Raw genomic sequence first — 18,928 nt, forward strand, 5'->3', positions numbered from 1 at the left:
CATCATCTGTTACTCTGATAACAGATTTTCTCAATTTATGTTCTCTATGCTGCCACTATAGTAAGCCTTTGAAGTCATTTCCTTTGAAGTCATTGGGGCCAAGAGGTTAGGACCTTGAGTCCATGGGGTTCAAACCCTATTGCTAAGCCAGAAAGGTCCTAACCTCTTGGCCCCAATCTATCTTTCTGCCCTGTTTTCTTTTCTACCTTCATGTTTTCTGCATATAATACAGGTTCCGGTTGCTTCAAATCTCACTATTTTCAAAATATAACCTTGTAATTCCAGAATCTATACATATCTTCATCAAGCTATTCCTTTTTTTCCTTTCCACCCTCATTTGCTTGAAAAATTCCGACACTTGCTAAAACCAAGTTTAAGCTCATCTCCTTAGTGAATATATATATTCTGTTCTTCTTGCTCCCAGAGCACTATATATTTGCTACAGACTTTACAATGTGTTTATTAATTTTCCTATTTATGCGTTTGCATTTCATAGTAGACTGATTATAAGTGAAAAGAAGGTGTTTGATAAATATGGGTGAGTGAATGCAATGTTGCTTTTCTCCTGAGATAATTTTGATATCACTCTCTTCCTTTTTCCCTCCTTTTTTTCTATTATAGACTTAACATACAATTAATACAAAATTAAGATTTTCATAGCTTCTAAGCTGACCATCTAGAATAACAGCATTCTATAATGTAGCCACTACTTACCTGTAGCCACATTGAATATTTGAAATTTGGCTACTAGAAGTGAAAGACCTACAAGTGTATAATACACATAATACATACTACATTTGAAGAAATATGAAAATAAGAATATAAAAGTCTCAGTAATTTTTTATATTACTCACATGTTGAAATATTTTGGATATTTTGGATACACTAAGCTAAAAATATACTATTAAAATGAATTTCATCTCTTTTTTTGTTTTTAAATATAGCTCCTAGAATATTAAAAAAATATATATATAAAATGCATTTTATTTCCATTAGACATCGATGTTACCTTTCAGTTTATCCTGTAGGTCACTTCTTGGTGGTAATTCTGTCTTGTTTTTCTGAATACTTACTGTGCTAAGCAGAATTTTTAGGGGGTAGGAAAGTGGGGACAGTAAAAATGTTTTTTGTCAACTGGTAACTGCTGGACTGACTTTCCCAAAAGATCCTTTTTTATCATGCTACTCACCAAGTTGAAAAATCCAGTTTTTCTACTGTTAAATGCATCAAGGCAAGATTGTTTTCTCTAGCTTCCCAGGTCTTTAATAATATTGTCATACTTGACTCATCCAGCCTTATCTCTCACTCTATCTAAGTAGTATCCTTATGGTATTATCCATTCTATTTTCCAAGCTTCTTAAAGTGTTTGTTTTTGTGATGTTGCTCTTCACAATATTTCCCTCCCTAATCCCTCTCTAAATCAAATCATCTTCAGAATATGGCTCCTGAGTTCCACCTCTCACATGATATTTTTTGTTTATTGGAACTCACCCTGATAATTATTTGTCAGATGTGTACAGTTTAAGGTCTAATTTTTTTTTTTCAAATACTGAGCAGCATCTTCACTGCCATGTCTATTCCATTTAATTCTACAAACATTCTTGAGCCTCTGTGTCAAGAACTGGGGTAGGTAGGCATATGGATCATCTTTAGGCAGGGAAGAGGCTAGAAAATGGCTTCACAAGAGTATAAGACACAGACTTCTGCTCATTGCCTGTCTTAGTATCTTCCTCACCATAGGCAAAGGCCATACTTATTCTGCTTACATAAGCCCCATATTAGATATTGCTAATAAGCCACAATATGTTGAATCATTCAAACTGCCTCACTCAGAATGCAAACCCAGTAAGCCAAAATTAGGGAGCTCTGGGTTATATCTTCTCTCCATAGTTTTCTTGCATTAAAGATCACTGTTTATACAGGTTTTTGTTAAAATAGATTTGGCTTCTTGGTCACACTTTCCCCTATTCCTGAGAGGCTGCTTTGAACTTAAATCCCAACTCTTCCACTGGGTAGCTCTGTAACATTGCAAGTTACCTAACTCTTCTCTGTTTTGCCTTTCTCAACTGAGACTAACGTGTTTTGTTTTTTGTGGCGCTGGGGATCAAACATGCTACACAGATGCTTTACTGAGCTACAACAACTGTCCCGAGATGAACACTATCATAGGGTTGTGGTCAGGTTAAATGAGTGAATAGTGAATGGCATAATCACTCAATAAATGTTAACCTTCAACGCGTGTCACTACTAAATTACTTTCCCTGAAATGTAAGAAACAGTTTTTCCTACTTCATTCCATGCAAGTCTGTAGCTTCTAGAATGGTGCCTGTTTCAAAACAGAATGAATAAATAAATCCACTTAATCACTATTATTTCTGCATTTGCAACGGGTGTCAAAAAAATCAAAGGCAAGGAATCAAGTGAAAGTCGCCTCCTTACAAAAGTTCTTCCATTACTAGGTCACCCGAGGTCCTCGGCGACAATCACATTTCAAAAGAGGGAAAAGACGCTTAGGATAGTGCGGGAATCACCTTAGGCAAAATTCCTCGGCAGAAAGACCTGACTGGCCCAGAGCGCGGGCAGCTCGGCGCATGCGCAGCGCAGCGCGCCCGGCGCCCGGCGCCCGGGTTGCTTCCTACGAGCTACCCGGAAGCCTTGGCTCGTCCCGCTCCCCCTCCCCCTCCCCTGCCGCTCGGGCGGAGCGTGCGGGCCGGCGGGGCGAGGAGGCGGGACACGTCGGCGCTGCTGCCGCCGCCGCCGCCGCCGCCGCCGCCGCCGCCGCCGCCCCTCCTGCTGTTCCAGCTGCCGCCGCCGCCGCCGCCGCTTCCTGGGCTGAGTCTGCCTGCGGTCCCAGCGGCGCCAGGTGCGTTCATCCTGCCGGTCTTCTGCCAGCGTCCGCCGCTGCTGTAGCTGCCCCAGGCTCCCCACACCGCTTCCGAGATGGCGACGCGCTCCTGCCGGGAGAAGGCTCAGAAGCTAAATGAGCAGCACCAGCTCATCCTGTCGAAACTGCTGAGGGAGGAGGACAACAAGTACTGCGCCGACTGCGAGGCCAAAGGTAGCGCAGACGGCGCCGCCGCCCTGTAGGGGCCTCCTGCGACCGGTGACCTTCCCGCAGCCGCTGCGCCTCGGCTGAGCTGCCGGGCCGTCCTTAAAGCCAGGGCTGATGGATGGGTGGGCGCGGGGCTCCCAGTGACCGTCGCCTCCGCCAGGGGCGGCGGCGAGGTCAGGCCCACAGGCCGGTCGGTGTCCTCGGCCTCCGCTCTTCACCCGCCTGGGGCGGAGCCGGTGCCTGCGTCTCGGTGCTCCTATCCTCCAAGGGCTGGGCTAGGGAGCGCGGAACCCGGCGTCGGCCTGGGTAGTGCTTAGGTTAAAGAATTGCCCCGCTGCCTCTGTTCACAGCTGCCTCTGTGGGTGGGGCCGCTCTTAGGTCTTGGCCTTCTCTTCGACCCTACAGAGTGACCATGTTCTCCTTTTGCGGGCTCTATTGCTCGTTCTCCTAGACGGAGCCCTACCTGCTTGCCCACCTGACAGCTTTTGTACAGGGTTCTTGCTGTTTCATTAAAAAGGGCATGGGTGTCCTTTTTGGTGGGTTGGAGCTTTCCTGAATAACTGGGAAAGGATCTTAATTAATAGTAGTATTGCTTTTCAGTCTGGCTATTAGCCAGGATGAAGAGGAATTTCATTATATGAATCGGACAGTGGGCTTACAGATCCTGAAGGTTTTAGTGGTTAGATTCTCTCAGACAAGCTATTTGGGGAGAATATGTGGACACAGGTTTGTCAGCCTCTTAAACGTTGAAGGTGCATTTTAAAGAACCAGAGATGGAAAAGACCTAATTTTGGTTTGTTCAGTTGGAGGGCTTCTGCCTGAGCCTTTGAAATAGATACACTATTTTTAGCTGATAGTTTTGTGTTTGGAGATCTGATTTATACTTAAAGTCTTGTAAGTAATCTCACGGGGAATATTGTTTCAGATTTTAACCAAACCTCTCATGTAGTTAGAAAAAAATGTTAATTGTAAGTTAGTTTATTTAATTATTCAGTGAGCAATAGGTAGTTCTTTGAAGAAGGAGACAATCAGTCTTTGGGGGTGTTGTTGAAGATTTCTGCATTATTTAACCTAGACTTTTCTTGAAGATTTACTATTCTTTATCAGTACTAAATAAATAAGTCACTGTCAGTAGACTGATAATATATGATCAGACTGAGTCACACAGCATCGGCAAGTTACCTCACTGTCATAACAGGTATTAAATTATTGTAAGGATCAAGTAGGTGGGAATAATGTAACTAGATCATTTTATGAAGCACTTTCAATATCTTAGTAACTTGATTGAATCAGCCTTGTATTTATCCCATGTAACTTTTAGGTATTGAAGTTAAAAAAACTACATATCTGATTTTTTTGTAGTAATATTTGTTTGCTTAATGCTTGATTATGTGTGTGGTTATTTGGTGATACTCTACTGTATTGAGGCTCAATTGCTTGCTTATCACTGTACTAGTAAAACACTTAAAGACAGACTTTAAGAGATCAGAAAATGAAAGGAGCTGAAGTTATAATCATATTTGTCATTTTGTGTAATAAATAACATGGTTAAGTAGAGATGTTGGTAAATGTTAAATCTATTAATAATTGAGTAATGATAGCTTCAGTGATTAACTTTTATTTATTGAAATAATTTTAGAAGTAATTTTTATTTAAATTTCTTTCTATAAAAAAGGTACTTTATAAAATCAGATTTTCATTAATTTTTCATGAAAGTAATTTTGTAGGTTTTTTCAAAGCCTTTATTAACCACACATATTAACACATTTTCATTTACTTTTTTGGGAATGGAGGGAAGAATATCATGTGCTACTCTTTTTTCTTTTCTTCTACTGGAGATTCAACCCAGGGGTGCTTAACTACTGAGCCATATCCTCAGCCTTTTATTATTATTATTATTATTTTTATTTTGAGAAGGGTCTCCCTAAATTGTTTAGGGCCTAAGGTGATGAGGCTGGCTTTGAACTTGGGATTCTCCTCCCTCAGCCTCCTGAGCTGCTGGGATTATAGGTGTGTGCCACTGGGCTTGGTCTACACTTCTAAAATTAGGAAAAAAAGTTTTACTTCTGACATGAGTACAAAACATTTGTTCACTTTTTTTTAATATCATCATTTATTGATTTTTATGTGGTGCCGAGGATTGAACCCAGTGCCTCACACATGGGAAGCAAGTGCTCTACCACTGAGCTATAGCCCCAGCCCTCACTATTTTTATTGCCATTAAAGTCAGTGGAAAAAAGCTGAATGAGTATCTTTAATTTTGGCTTTGTTTGGTCATTTGTTTCTTGGTTTGTTTTTGAGAAGTAGAGGAAGTTGGAGAGTAGTTTCAAGGGCTCAAGAGTGCAGATTTCATGGCATGAACTCTGCAGTCATGATTTAGAAAGATTTTTTTCCTTGTTGCAACTAAGTCTAGAATGTTAAAATGATCTTGGAAATTATTTCATTGTTTGATCTTGATCAGGAAAAAATTTCAAAGATAGGGACACTTGAAATTAAACTCAATTTTATAGTTGAAAATTTAAATTTTATACTCAATTTTATAATTTAAAATTTGACATAATTGGGAAATTGATAGATTTAAATATATTTTTGCAAAGTTTTTTGCATCTTGGTATGGTTGGGCTCCAGTATGGAGCCCTCTTATGTAGAATTATTGACTTGTTACATAATTTTGGATTTATTATTATATATGCTAGGTGAAATAATAAATGTAGATAGTGAAATTCTGATTTTAAAGGACTTTCACAGCTCAGGTATTAAGAGATCTCGTTCACTATATGTAGTGATGTTTCCTCACTGTCTAATGAATTGTATCAAGCTTTTCATGAATCTTGAAGCTATTTCCTAGTTAACTCAATTTTCATTCTTTCAAAGAAAGAAATCCTCCATTGGTCTTGAATATGTATCCAAAATAAAGCATAGGTTTTGAGATTGTCTTATTTATAGTAGTTGACAGATGTATGTCAATTGGATTTTGACATTTCTCTCTGAGTTACCAGTTTGTTTCCTGTATTTACATTATTTAGGAAGGAAGGAGAAAAGGATAGCATAGATGCCAGTTTCTTGCTTGTGATCCTACACTTATCAGATATGTTGAGCAACTGGAGAATAAGAACAGGCAGATGGTACTTCACTTTACCCCAGCTGCATTCCTGACTCTGTGGGAGTTTTAAAGGCACTCTGTGATTATTAGTGGCAATATGGGATGGTGAGGACTGAGAGAGCCCCCTCACCAACCTAAAATTTAGTTTTCAGAATCTAAAGCTTCTCCACAGGTAATCATGAATATTAATTTGCCCAGTTTTGGGGTGGTCAGACATAGGTTTTTGGATCCTAGAGATCATTTTGTTTAGACTCTCTGGTATTGAGCAGTTAAGTTCCTTGCTCAGATCACTTATTTCTTAATTCCACAGATCTCTGAGGCCAGTTTGTTAAGTACTATATTAGATTAAAGGGTAAAAACATTTCTGAGACCTGAGTTTAGTGGTGAGTGTATATTTGTAAAATAATAATATTCAAATATTGTGCTAAGTGGTATAATAATTGTTGTAAAAAGTACCCCCCTCCTGTTTATTTTTGGCTCTCTTTCCCTGCACCCTGACTTTTGCCTGTTGTTTGCCTTTATAGTTTCCAGAATGCTGCCTCAAGGCCTTCACACATGCTCTTCCTCTCTGATGATACTTTTTGTCTAATCTGCTGTTACTGATGTTCAATTTTTGCGTAACTATCTTTTCAAGGAAAAAATTCCCTTTGCTTCTCTCACCTTAGGTTAGGCTTCCATTTTATATATTTGAGACATCATCCTGAATCTTATCACACTTAAACATTGTTGAGGTAATTATTGGGCATTCCATATCTCTGTTGGATTATAGCTGCAAGAAAGGAAAAAATCTTGTTTATCTTGCTTGGGGTAATTTCTACAGTTCTCAGCACAGTGTGTGGCATGTAGAACATAATTATAACTCATCAAATATCTTTTGAATAAATGAATGTATGAATGAGCACAGAGCCAGTAGCAACAAAGGGAGTGTTTGAAAGGGAGTACACCTGTGAAAGGGAGTGGCATTTGAAGTAACCTTGTTAGGAGTCACAGAAGTCCTATGTGATCTAGGTTCTGAAGGTGGAGTGAAATTTCACCAGCTAGAGAAGGAATTAAACGGCACAGTTGGATACACAAAAGTATAGGCTTATGAAAGGTAAAAGAGGTCTCATATGCCCTTTTAATGGTAAAGTTGTCTTTATATATACTCATATTTGGTTCTGGCAGGTCAGAGGAAGAACTGGGATAGTGAAAGATTGCAGGCAAGTCACTAAGTAAGGAGGTGTTTAACAGTAGTCCAAGGAATAGGAAATAGGACCTGAACTCATGCAGTATCAATCTATCAGTCAGGATATATAGAACAGGAAACAGGTATAATTTAGCTAATTTTACCTAAAAGGTGTTTAAAGAATAAGATACTTAAAAAAATCACTGGAAGAACTGGAGGAGGTAAAGTCAGGGAGGTACTCACTGCTGGACTTTTGCTTTCAAGGTCACACATACTCTGCTACAACTGTTGCCCCAGTACCTAGACTTCTTCTCATTCAAAAAATTGGTGAGCTGATGGGTGAAGAAGGACTGTGGTTGCTATAAGCACTTGATTGCTGTTAGTAATTTTTGTCTGTATGGCCTGTGCCACACTTATGCTTTCCATGTGCAAATAATTGACAAAACTTAATGATTCCAACAGCTTGCTTTCTAGGGTGTCTTTTAACTTTCTAACCTCTTCAAAAAGTAGACATGTGTAGAGACTGGTTGTGAGAGCCAGTCCTAGGTAGAGCCTACCACAGGCAGTGAGAATAGAGACTATTTTTTTCATTGCATTCATTATTTTAGAGTTGTTATATGAACTATTTGAAATTCTTAATTAAAAATAAAGTTTACCTCAAGGAACTAATGTTTATGATGTTGATGCTTGCCAGGTAAATTATTTTTAACAAAAGTCTGATTATAATTCATCTCAAGAAATTTGTCATTCTAAAAGTTCTTACAAAATGTAAATTTCAGCTGATGGATCTATTGTTCTTGTAATTCTGCCTATTTTTGAGGTTTTCTCTGAAGATTGTATGCCCTGATGTCAGAGCTTGAATGGAAACCACTGTTTTCTCTCTGACTTATCAGTTTAAAACTTGGATTATATGTTGCTTCCCTTCTTTGTCTTCTAATTATTCTTTGTCTTCTTCTTTTTTAAGATTATAATATTCTTTCATTTTTGACTTCATTAATGAGATTTATATCTCCTTAAGTCTTCTGTATGAGATATACATAATTGTTCAAGTCATTGGGACTTGAACCCATGATTTTGTTAAGGCAAAGTAAAATATTTGATATTCTAATTATATACTTAAAAACTCAAACCTTTTTCTTACTATTGGTTTTTCCACTGGATAGAACCAAGCTGTTTTCTTGCCTTTTTTTTCAATTTTCTCAATGAAAGAAGATCAAAGAAACTTGGAGGTCATTTTATTTAAGTTATATAACTATTATGAGAGGTGTTAATGCCTTATATTCTGACCACTGTAAAGAGTTTGATTTAACATACTTTTGTTGGTAAATCAATGTATTAGTTTTCTATTGTTATAACAACCTGAGCTGTATACTTTATATTAAAAAAAGAGGTTTATTTACTTCATAGTTTTGGAGGCTGAGGGTTCCAGCAGCTGGTGCTGGCTCCAATAGGGTCCCCCCTGGCTGTATCACATCGTGATGGATGACATTATGGTGGAAATGCATGTGCAAGGGAGAGATCAAATGGTAAAACAATTAAGCCAGAGAGTAGGAGGGGCCAGGCTCACTCTTTCTCTTGGGAACTAACCAGAATCCTATAAGAACTATCCTAAACCCTTCTAAGTGCCTCAGATGACCTGACACCTTCCAGTAGGGTTCACTTTCTTTTTTTTTTTTTTTAACTTTATTTTATTTTATTTTCTTCTTATTATTAGTTGTTCAAAACATTACAAAACTCTTGACATATCATATTTCATACATTTGATTCAAGTGGATTATGAACTCCCATTTTTACCCCGTATACAGATTGCTGAATCACATCGGTTACATATCCACGTTTTTACATCCTGCCATACTAGTGTCTGTTGTATTCTGCTGCCCTTCCTATCCTCTACTATCCCCCCTCCCCTCCACTCCCCTCCCATCTTCTCTCTCTACCCCATCTACTGTAATTCATTTGTCTCTCTTGTTTTTTTTTTTTTTCCCTTTCCCCTCACATCCTCTTATATGTAATTTTGTATAACAGTGAGGGTCTCCTTCCATTTCCATGCAGTTTCCCTTCTCTCTCCCTTTCCCTCCCACCTCTTGTCCCTGTTTAATGGCAATCTTCTTCTCATGCTCTTCCTCCCTACTCTGTTCTTAGTTGCCCTCCTTATATCAAAGAAGACATTTGGCATTTGTTTTTTAGGGATTGGCTAGCTTCACTTAGCATAATCTGCTCTAATGCCATCCATTTCCCTGCAGATGCCATGATTTTGTCATTTTTTAGTGCAGAGTAATACTCCATTGTGTATAAATGCCTCATTTTTTTTTTATCCATTCATCTATTGAAGGGCATCTAGGTTGGTTCCACAGTCTAGCTATTGTGAATTGTGCTGCTATGAACATCGATGTAGCTGTATCCCTATAGTAGTCTCTTTTAAGGTCTTTGGGGAATAGTCCGAGAAGGGGAATAGCTGGGTCAAATGGTGGTTCCATTCCCAGCTTTCTGAGGAATCTCCATACTGCTTTCCAAATTGGCTGCACCAATTTGCAGTCCCACCAGCAATGTACAAGTGTACCCTTTTCCCCACATCCTCGCCAGCACTTGTTGTTGTTTGACTTCATAATGGTTGCCATTCTTACTGGAGTGAGATGGTATCTTAGGGTGGTTTTGATTTGCATTTCTCTGACTGCTAGAGATGGTGAGCATTTTTTTGTGTACTTGTTGATTGATTGTATGTCCTCCTCTGAGAAGTGTCTGTTCAGGTCCTTGGCCCATTTGTTGATTGGGTTATTTGTTTTCTTATTGTTTAATTTTTTGAGTTCTTTATATACTCTGGATATTAGGGCTCTATCTGAAGTGTGAGGAATAAAAATTTGTTCCCAGGATGTAGGCTCCCTATTTACCTCTCTTATTGTTTCTCTTGCTGAGAAAAAACTTTTTAGTTTGAGTAAGTCCCATTTGTTGATTCTTGTTTTTAACTCTTGTGCTATGGGTGTCCTATTAAGGAATTTGGAGCCCGACCCCACAATATGTAGATTAGAGCCAACTTTTTCATCTATCAGAAGCAGAGTCTCTGTTTTGATAACAAGCTCCTTGATCCATTTTGAGTTAACTTTTGTGCATAGCTAGAGAACAGGATTAGATTCATTTTGTTGCATATGGATTTCCAGTTTTCCCAGCACCATTTGTTGAAGATGCTATCCTTTCTCCATTGCATGCTTTTAGCACCTTTGTCAAATATAGGATAGTTGTAATTTTGTGAAGGGTTCACTTTCTTAAAGATCCTATCACCTCTCATTACCATACTGAGAACCAAATTTGCAGGTGAATCTTTGGGGAACAAACCACATCCAAACCATAGCATAGCCCTATAAAAATTAAGTTCTGTATTAGAGACTGTTGTGTGTATAAAAAAAGTTTTAAGTGTGGACCTCAAGCCATTAAGCAATCTCAATAGACATGAAATAGTTATAAGTTAACTCCACATCTATGGTAGACTGGTAGATTCATTAGAAGTTTAGAGGTGGAATAGATCTCTAACTATGGGATTAAAAGTAATAACATCACTTATATATGCATCAATTATGTGTGTGTATATATATATATATACATATATATATATATATATATTTTTTTTTTTTTTTGCAGGGGATACTGTGAATACATATATTAACTTATTCTCAAAATAACCTTTTGAGGTGGGTGCTACTGTCATCCTGTTTTACTGTTTAGGAAACAGGCAGAGAGAGTATAACTCTCTCAATGTTACGTAGCTAAGAAGTGGTAGATCAGGAATTTTTTCATTATAAAAATGGTTAACTTTTATATTTCAAGTCCTTTTCTAGGAGGTGGGGATTAAAGAAGGGAACAGGTAAAGGGCCATGCTGTAAAGGATCTACTAATCTATTAGTGTGCAGAAAGGAGTTGACATACCCAGGTCTATAAGGTTGGGCCTTGGCTTACATCTGGAAACTTGAATTTGAGATGGTCCTTTCACCCTAATAAGAGTTTGTCTTTGTACCCAAACTGTTTGCATAAACAATGTGATTTTGCTGAATACTTTTTTTCTGGGAGTGTGGAATTTGCAAATGTACGAGTATTACTTGACTTCCTGATAAAACTTTAGGCACTGAGTCTCTTAGTTGGGAGTACTTTACACATGTTGCCACAACTCACTGCTGGGAAAATTAAGTATGTCTAATAAAATCCTACTGGGAGAGAACAATTAGATGCTTCCTCCTGTTTTCTCCTGGACTTTGCTTCATATTCATTTTACCTTTGCTTATTGTGCTTAGTATCTTTTTGCTGTAATAAACCATAACCAGGTATACAACTATATGTTGAGTCTTCTGAATCCTCTTAGCAAGTTCCTCAACCTGAGGGTGGTCTTGGGGACCTCCCAACATTATTGGTAGTATATATTTTCTTTCTTTATTGTCCAGGACATGTTGAAGTCTAAGCATATTTTGGCTGGCTCTGGAACCTAGCCTACTCACAAGGGTACAGCCTAGAAGAGCAGTTTTGAATAGTAGAGGCTCTTCCTACTTTACTGAAAAGAAATAAGGGTGGAAATCTGAACTATAGAATAAGGATTTGGAGACCCAAGCGATCTAGTGCAAGAGCCTATGCTGTTAACCATATCTGATGCAATGCTAGTTAAAAAATATTTTTTGTTGTTGAAAGTTCATGATGTAAGATATTGTTGTTGGAAAGACTTATCTCTTCATACTAACTTAAAATATTTCCAGAGAGATATTGCGAAGTGTGTTCACATATGTTTGCATATGTATGTGCCCATTCCTGACCCATATGCAAATTCCAGACTCCCAGAAAAAAACGCAGGTATTCAGCAAAAAACACCTTATTTATGCACAGTGAGAGACTCATTGTTTATCATATTGCCAAGTGTGTTTAAATGTGAAAAATGTCTTCATTTAAATTTATCTCTGCATTTAATAGGAGAACCACCATAACTTCAAAATACCAGTTTAAACAAACTGAAATTTTTGTCTGACCATTAAACTTTATTTATAAATTGAGCCTACAGACAAATACTTGAATGTTTAATTTTTGTCTTCCATATAACTTTTTTTTTCCATTATGACTTTAAGATCAGGTACTGGTCATTTACCTGCGCTTTTTTGAACCATAGAAACAACATGATAGAATTGAAAAAGCACTGGCCCGGTTTAAGTTGGTAAAATTAGGTTTGAATTCCAGCTTTGCCTCTGACTTGCTTAGTAATCAGTTGTCCCTGTCTTTTTTCATCCTTACTCCAATTAATTATTTTAACTCTGTTATAGTCTGTGCTCTTTCTTGAATCCTATACCTTGTGTCATATCTATGCTGGTATTTACTGTAATTCTTAATTTAAAAATTCTGTTATTAAGGGTTTGTATTTTTGAGATCTTATTGAAGTCTGAGTCATGATCATTTCTTTATACATTTTTAAGGTTTTCACTGATAATTTAGGTCTTACTGAGCAAATTTACCTGGTATTATTTTTAATTATCTCAAGCCATTTTATATAACTCACAGAAATATTTATTACAGATTTCTGTTTGAAACTTTTTTACTGTAATGCTTTCTTGAAGTAATTAGAGTAAAAGCAAAGAAACCTCCACCACTTTAAGTTGACTAATAAAGTCAAGACTCCCTTTTATTCACTGTTTTTTAAGAAAAAACCTGTAGGTATATTAAATTTTTGATCACCTGTTGTACATTTATCAGTGACAGCATTTTCTACATGTTGTGTTAGGCAGAGCCATGTTTAAGTAAAATTTTAGTACCACATAGAAGTGATTTTAGAATTATTTCACATAAACCTTAGATAAAGCTATTGGAAACATGTTGATTTTATGTTCACATGTATTTCAAATAGAACATGTAGGGACTTAAGGGCCGAATAGGAAGAGAATTATAAACTTTCTAGTAGTCTTCATACTGCTTCCCTTTACTCCCTTAACCAATTTTTGGTCTAAATTTCACAAGAGATCTAAGTGATTAACATTATGTGATTATGATAAATCTTTAGGTATCTGTCATTGGTCTTTTGTAAAGAGTGCATTTTAAGGACCAGTGGTAAGTTAAAATTGAAACATAAAAATAAAGAATTTGGTGGGAAATCATACTTAGGATAGCTTTGTCTTCCAATATAAAAAAAATCATAAAAATTACGATTTAGTCTAGATGTTGCTTGATTCATACCTAGTACTACTGACTTCCTGATAAAAGTTTAGGCACTGAGTCTCTTCGTTGGAAGTACTTTACACGTGTTGCCACAATCACTGCTGGGAGAATTAAGTGTGTCTAGTACAATCCTACTGGGAGAGAACAATTGGATGCTTCCTCCTGTTTTCTCCTGGACTTTGCTTCATATTCCTTTTACCTTTGCTTATTGTGCTTAGTATCTTTTTGCTGTAGTAAACCATAACCATAACCAAAAGTTGCTTTTGGTGTCAAATAGTGGTTGTGCATGATGCCATTAAGCTAGCAGAATTAATGTTTACTGAAGTGAATTGATCATCACTGTTGTATTCATTTTCTATTGCTGTTATAAATGTTTTCCATAAACTTAATGGTTTAAAACAATACAAGTTATCACTTACAGTGCTGGAATTTAGAGTCCAAAATGAGTCTGATTGAGCTAAAAGCAACATTTTCATACTCCTTTTTCTGGAGACTTTATGGAAGAATCTGTTTCTTTACCTTTTCCAGCTTCTAGAGACCAGCTGCATACCTTGGCTTGTGGCTCTTCTGTTCATCTTCAAAGCCAGCAGTGTGTCATCTTTAGTCCCCTACTCTCCAATATCTTTCATCATAATATTTTTTCTGGCACAATTACTTTGGGTTTACCTGGATAATCTAAGATAATATTGCCATCAGTGTACTTAATTCATTCAGAGTGATTACAGTGGTTAGAACATGAACATCTTAGGGCTGTTGTTCTGCCTACTACAAGTAGATTAGTGATCAAAGTTGTATATTGAACTTAGAATTTTAATTTTTTCTTTTGAGATGGTGTTGCTCAGGCTGCCCTTGAGCTTATGATCCTCTTGCCTCAGCTTCCTGAGTAGCTGGGATTACAGGTGTGTACCACTGTGCATGGCTTTTAAACTTATATTTTTATGAAAGGTACCTGCTTTGGATATGTTTAAGAAGGTATAGGATAGAAATGAATACAATTTTAATTGAGTATTCTAGTAGGAATTTAAAAATATATGCATGCTAGCATAATTTATTAGTCTCTTTGCAGTATGATCATTTATATAGAAAACCCAAGAAATTTATTAAAAAACCTTTTAGAACCAATAATTGTATTTGTCAAGGTTGTAGAAATCAAGGTGAGTGTAGAAATATTTACTATTTCTATACACTAACAAATAATTGGAAGTTGAAATAAAAATTGGCATTTATGACATAAAATATAAAAATTTAAGTGGGCTGGATTGTGGCTCAGTGGTAGAGCACTTACCTTGCATGCATGAGGCACTGGATTCCATCCTTAGCATCACATAAAAATAAATAAATAATTGAAAAAAAAATCCCTGTTCATATTTAAAAAAAATATAAAAACTTGAGGATAAATTTAGCAAAGTGTGTGTAAGACCTATACACTGAAAACTACAAAAGATTCCGGAGAGAAATTAAAGAGTCCCTAAAGAAATGAAGATATATACCATGTTCATGGATTAGAAGACTCAAAAATTTAAAGATGTCAGTTCTTTTCAACTGACTCTCTGGATTCAATATGATCTAGTCAAAACCTTAGAAGAATTTTGTTGTATTTTATCAATTAACACATTGGTTCTGTAGTTTTTAATGAAATGTGGAGAACACCCCTGCAACATCAAAACAATTTTGAAAAGTTATATTTGAGGTCTTATGGAAACTGACTTCTGTAATTATTAAAAAACTATAGTTATCAAGACAGTGTGGTGTTGGTGTCAAGACATATTCAGATCAGTGGTGTTCTGAAAATAGACTCACATATATGGTCATTTATATAAACAGAAATATCAAGGTAATTCAGTGAGGGAAAGGGTAATATTTTCAACATTGACTAAATGTACCTTCAATCTTACCTCAGAATCTTACCTTGAATCTTAACACAAAAGTTAATTTGAAATGAATCATAAAACTAAACTTAAGAGCAAAAACTACAAAACTTTTAGAAGAGACTGTTAGAGAATTTTGGGGACCATGAACAAGGAAAAGTTTTTTTTGGATAGGACACAAATGTACATTTTGTAAATACACAACTGTGAAAATGGACTTAATTAAAAACTTTTGCTCTTCAAGTGTTTTAGTTATTTTTTTTACTCCTATGACCCTAAAACCTGACAAAAACAATTTTAGAAGAAGAAAAGTTTGTTTTGGGGCTTATGGTTTCAGTGGTCTCAGTCCATAAGCAGGTGGCTCAATTCCTCAAGGTTGGAGGTGAGGCAGAACATTATGGTAAAAGTGTGGTGGAGGAAAGTGACTCAGGGCATGATGATTGGGAACCAGAGAGGGACTAAACTCAGCTCACAAAATATGTACCCCAAAAGCATGCTCCCAGTGACCGCCTCCTCCAGCCACACTACCTGCCTATAGTTACCAACCAATTAATTAATTTCTATCAGTGGATTAATGTATTGATTAGATTAAGGCTCATCTAACCCAATTTCACTGTTGAGCTTTCTTGCACTGTCTCACACATGAGCATTTGGGGGATACCTAATATCTAAACCATAACAAAAATACACTTAAGAAAACAAAAAGGAAAATTATAGATTGGGAGCAAATATATCTGATAAGGACTTTTGCTCAGAATATATTTAAATAAATACTATAAAGCAATAAAAAATAAAATTTGTACTTGAATGTTTATAACAGCTTTATTTATAATAGCCACAGAGTGGAAATAATCCAAATGTCCATCACTTGATGAATGAAGAAAATGGCACATTCATATAATGGAATGATACTTTGCAATATAAAGGAATGAACAGTAACATGGGTGAGTCTTTTTTTTTTTTTTTTAGTGGGGGGAAGGGACACTTGGCTACTGAGCCACATCCCCAGCCCTATTTTGTATTAATTTAGAGACAGGATTCCACTGAGTTTCTTATAAGTGCCTCCTCATTGCTGAGTCTGGCTTTGAATTTGAAATTCTCCTGCCTTAGCCACCCAAGCCACTGGGATCTGCAGAAAGGAGGAAGTGTTCTGAGTTTCTGAGGAGGTACTGAGACAAGATTTAAAAGGTTTCCTTGTTGGTTTCATTCCATCTTAAATTTCATTTTATTTCAAATCTCTTAAGTTATCCTGATCCTTTTGTGCCCACATGGATGGACTTCAGAGTAATTTCATGTTTTGTGATATAAACTTGGAGGCCAGAAGGGTCATCTTTGCAACACACATTTAAAAGATATGCATTCTTATTAATATATTTATATAGATGTTAAAGGGACTGTCATATAGCACATTTTTAACTTAAAGCAAAAATGTTTTTTCTTTTTAATTACTTTTTAAGGGGATTTTTCAGTGTTTCTGATGGAAGAGAAATGCTTCTTCCTCCTGATTTTGCCTAGTTTTATTGTCATGAAATTTTTCTGAATTTAAAATTGAGAGTGATTACTTTTTTAAAAAAATTTTATTATTTAATTTTTGCTGGTGCTGAGGATGGAAGCCCGTGCCTCACACATGTAGAAGTGACTACTTTATGAGGGCTTTTTATTTAACTATCATAGAAAGTTAAAAAAAAAGATAAATTATATTACAATATTTGCTATAATTTTTCTTTTTGACATTGTTTCCCTTTCTATTTTCATGAAATTATTAATTACAAAAGCAAAGATCACTATTACTACTGTGAACTCCCTCATGTTATATTAAAATACATTTTTTTCCCCCTGTGGAAAGTCTATTCAATTATTGGACAGAGATTTTTCTCTTTTTTATTCACTGCAATTAGTTGTTACTTCAAATTTGTTTTTAATGGAGACAATGATTTTCACTTCAATCGATAATGCAGGGTGATTGCTTTCTTTTTTAGTCTTTTTGTCTTGTTCCAAATTTTAGGCAATTACATTTCTGAGAGAAGGAAGCAAAGGCTTTTTACCTAAAATAAATATTGGTCTTATTTTCAGAAAAATAACTGGGGGGACTTGAGGTTTCCAATCAAGTAGGTGGAAACTTCAAATTGTCACTTTATACCCTAACAGGTAAGAAAAGCCATATGAACTGAATAACAGCAACAAACAAACAAAAAAGCCCAGCAGTTCTTCTTAAATCTATCAGAGAAATGAAGCCACAGGGCAAACTGCTGTCCCCCCAAATTGGTTAGGTAGGAATACAGAGAATCATAATTTACTGGAGGAGAAACTGAAGAGCAGAAATGGGTAATAAGGAAAACCTAAACTGTAACTATAAATTAGTTAGGTTAAGAATGAACAAATCTGAGAATTGAAAACCCTAGGGAATTGAGTCAGATTCTTATTGTGATTACAGAAAAATCCCTTTAGGCTTCTAGCAGTAGGAAGGGAAAAGGAACTATTTTGAAATATTGTACACCAGAACACTTAATTCTTAACAAGGTGTGCCTTTGGGAGAAGCTATTTAACCAGCATTTAACCTTGTCAGTTTTATTAGACCCTAGTTTAACTGGCCTGGGGGAAGGGAAATACCTAACTCTCCAGTCCTGTCTCACCAAAGAAGGTGGGTAGAAAACCAGGAAGCACTTGTGAAGTTCATAGACAAGAGGTATAAGGCTCACTGGAAGGCCTGAGACCTAATTATAGGACTGTAGAATATCCTCTTCCCCAATCACCACGTTACTGAAGTACTTTTTTTTTTTTTTAACCTTTATTTCACTTATTTATTTTTATGTGGTGGTGAGGATCGAACCCAGGGTCCTGCACATGTGAGGTGAGCACTCTACCGCCAAGTCACATCCCCAGCCCTACTGAACTACTTTTGGCAGTTCTTTTTAAACTATGTCAGGCTATCAAGAAAAAAATGACAAGACACACACACACAAAAGTCGAGGTTCTTGTTTTAAATTTTACGATGAAAGTATTTTCAAAATATCTGAAATACGGTAATAAGCTGTTTTCTGCACCTTTCTGGGATCTAAATTGTAACTGGAAAACAAGTAACAGTATTTTCCTGTGTTTAAATGAATGTATGTATAAAACATATGTACACATAACCAAATATATAAATGACTAGATCACTATATGTTCATATTGAATAATATTATATAATCTTTGTTTTTTACGGGGGTGGGATAACAGAACTAAACTCAAGTGCACTCAACTACTAAGCCATATCCCCAGCCCTATTTTGTATTTTATTTAGAGACAGAGTCTCATTGAATTGTTTAGCACCTTACTTTTGTGGAGGTTGGCTTTGAACTCAAGATTCCTCTGCCTCAAACTTTTGAGCCGCTGGGATTACAGGCGTGTACCACTGCTTCCAACAAGATTACATAATCTTGACTTAATATTGTATTTTATTTATTTATTTAAATTTTTTAAAACTCTTTCATCCTTTTTTTTAAAAAATAACTTTATTTTATTTATTTATTTTTATGTGGTGCTGAGGATTGTACCCAGGGCCTCATATGTGCTAGGTAAGCGCT

The 18,928-nt window shown here is 36.4% G+C and overlaps 1 protein-coding gene across 4 annotated transcripts in view; it reads left to right on the forward strand.

Moving 5' to 3' along the window:
* Nucleotides 1-2,769: 2,769 nt before the first annotated feature.
* Smap1 (small ArfGAP 1) overlaps nt 2,770-18,928 on the forward strand; it is a 194,097-nt gene continuing 177,938 nt past the window's right edge. For 2 of the 4 annotated variants that reach the window (XM_046442996.2, XM_046442997.2), the window contains exon 1: nt 2,773-3,058. In XM_046442996.2, the coding sequence (XP_046298952.1) occupies nt 2,941-3,058 (118 nt within the window). In that variant the 5' untranslated portion in view covers nt 2,773-2,940. Of the gene's footprint in view, nt 3,059-18,928 lie in introns of all 4 variants that reach the window. The other 2 variants (XM_046442999.2, XM_046442994.2) reach the window with 2 other exon arrangements.

This window comes from Marmota monax, unplaced genomic scaffold (assembly GCF_021218885.2).
Source record: "Marmota monax isolate L192 unplaced genomic scaffold, Marmota_monax_Labrador192_F-V1.1 WCK01_AAM20220418_F8-fsc00091, whole genome shotgun sequence".
Classification (NCBI taxonomy): Eukaryota; Metazoa; Chordata; class Mammalia; order Rodentia; family Sciuridae; genus Marmota; species Marmota monax.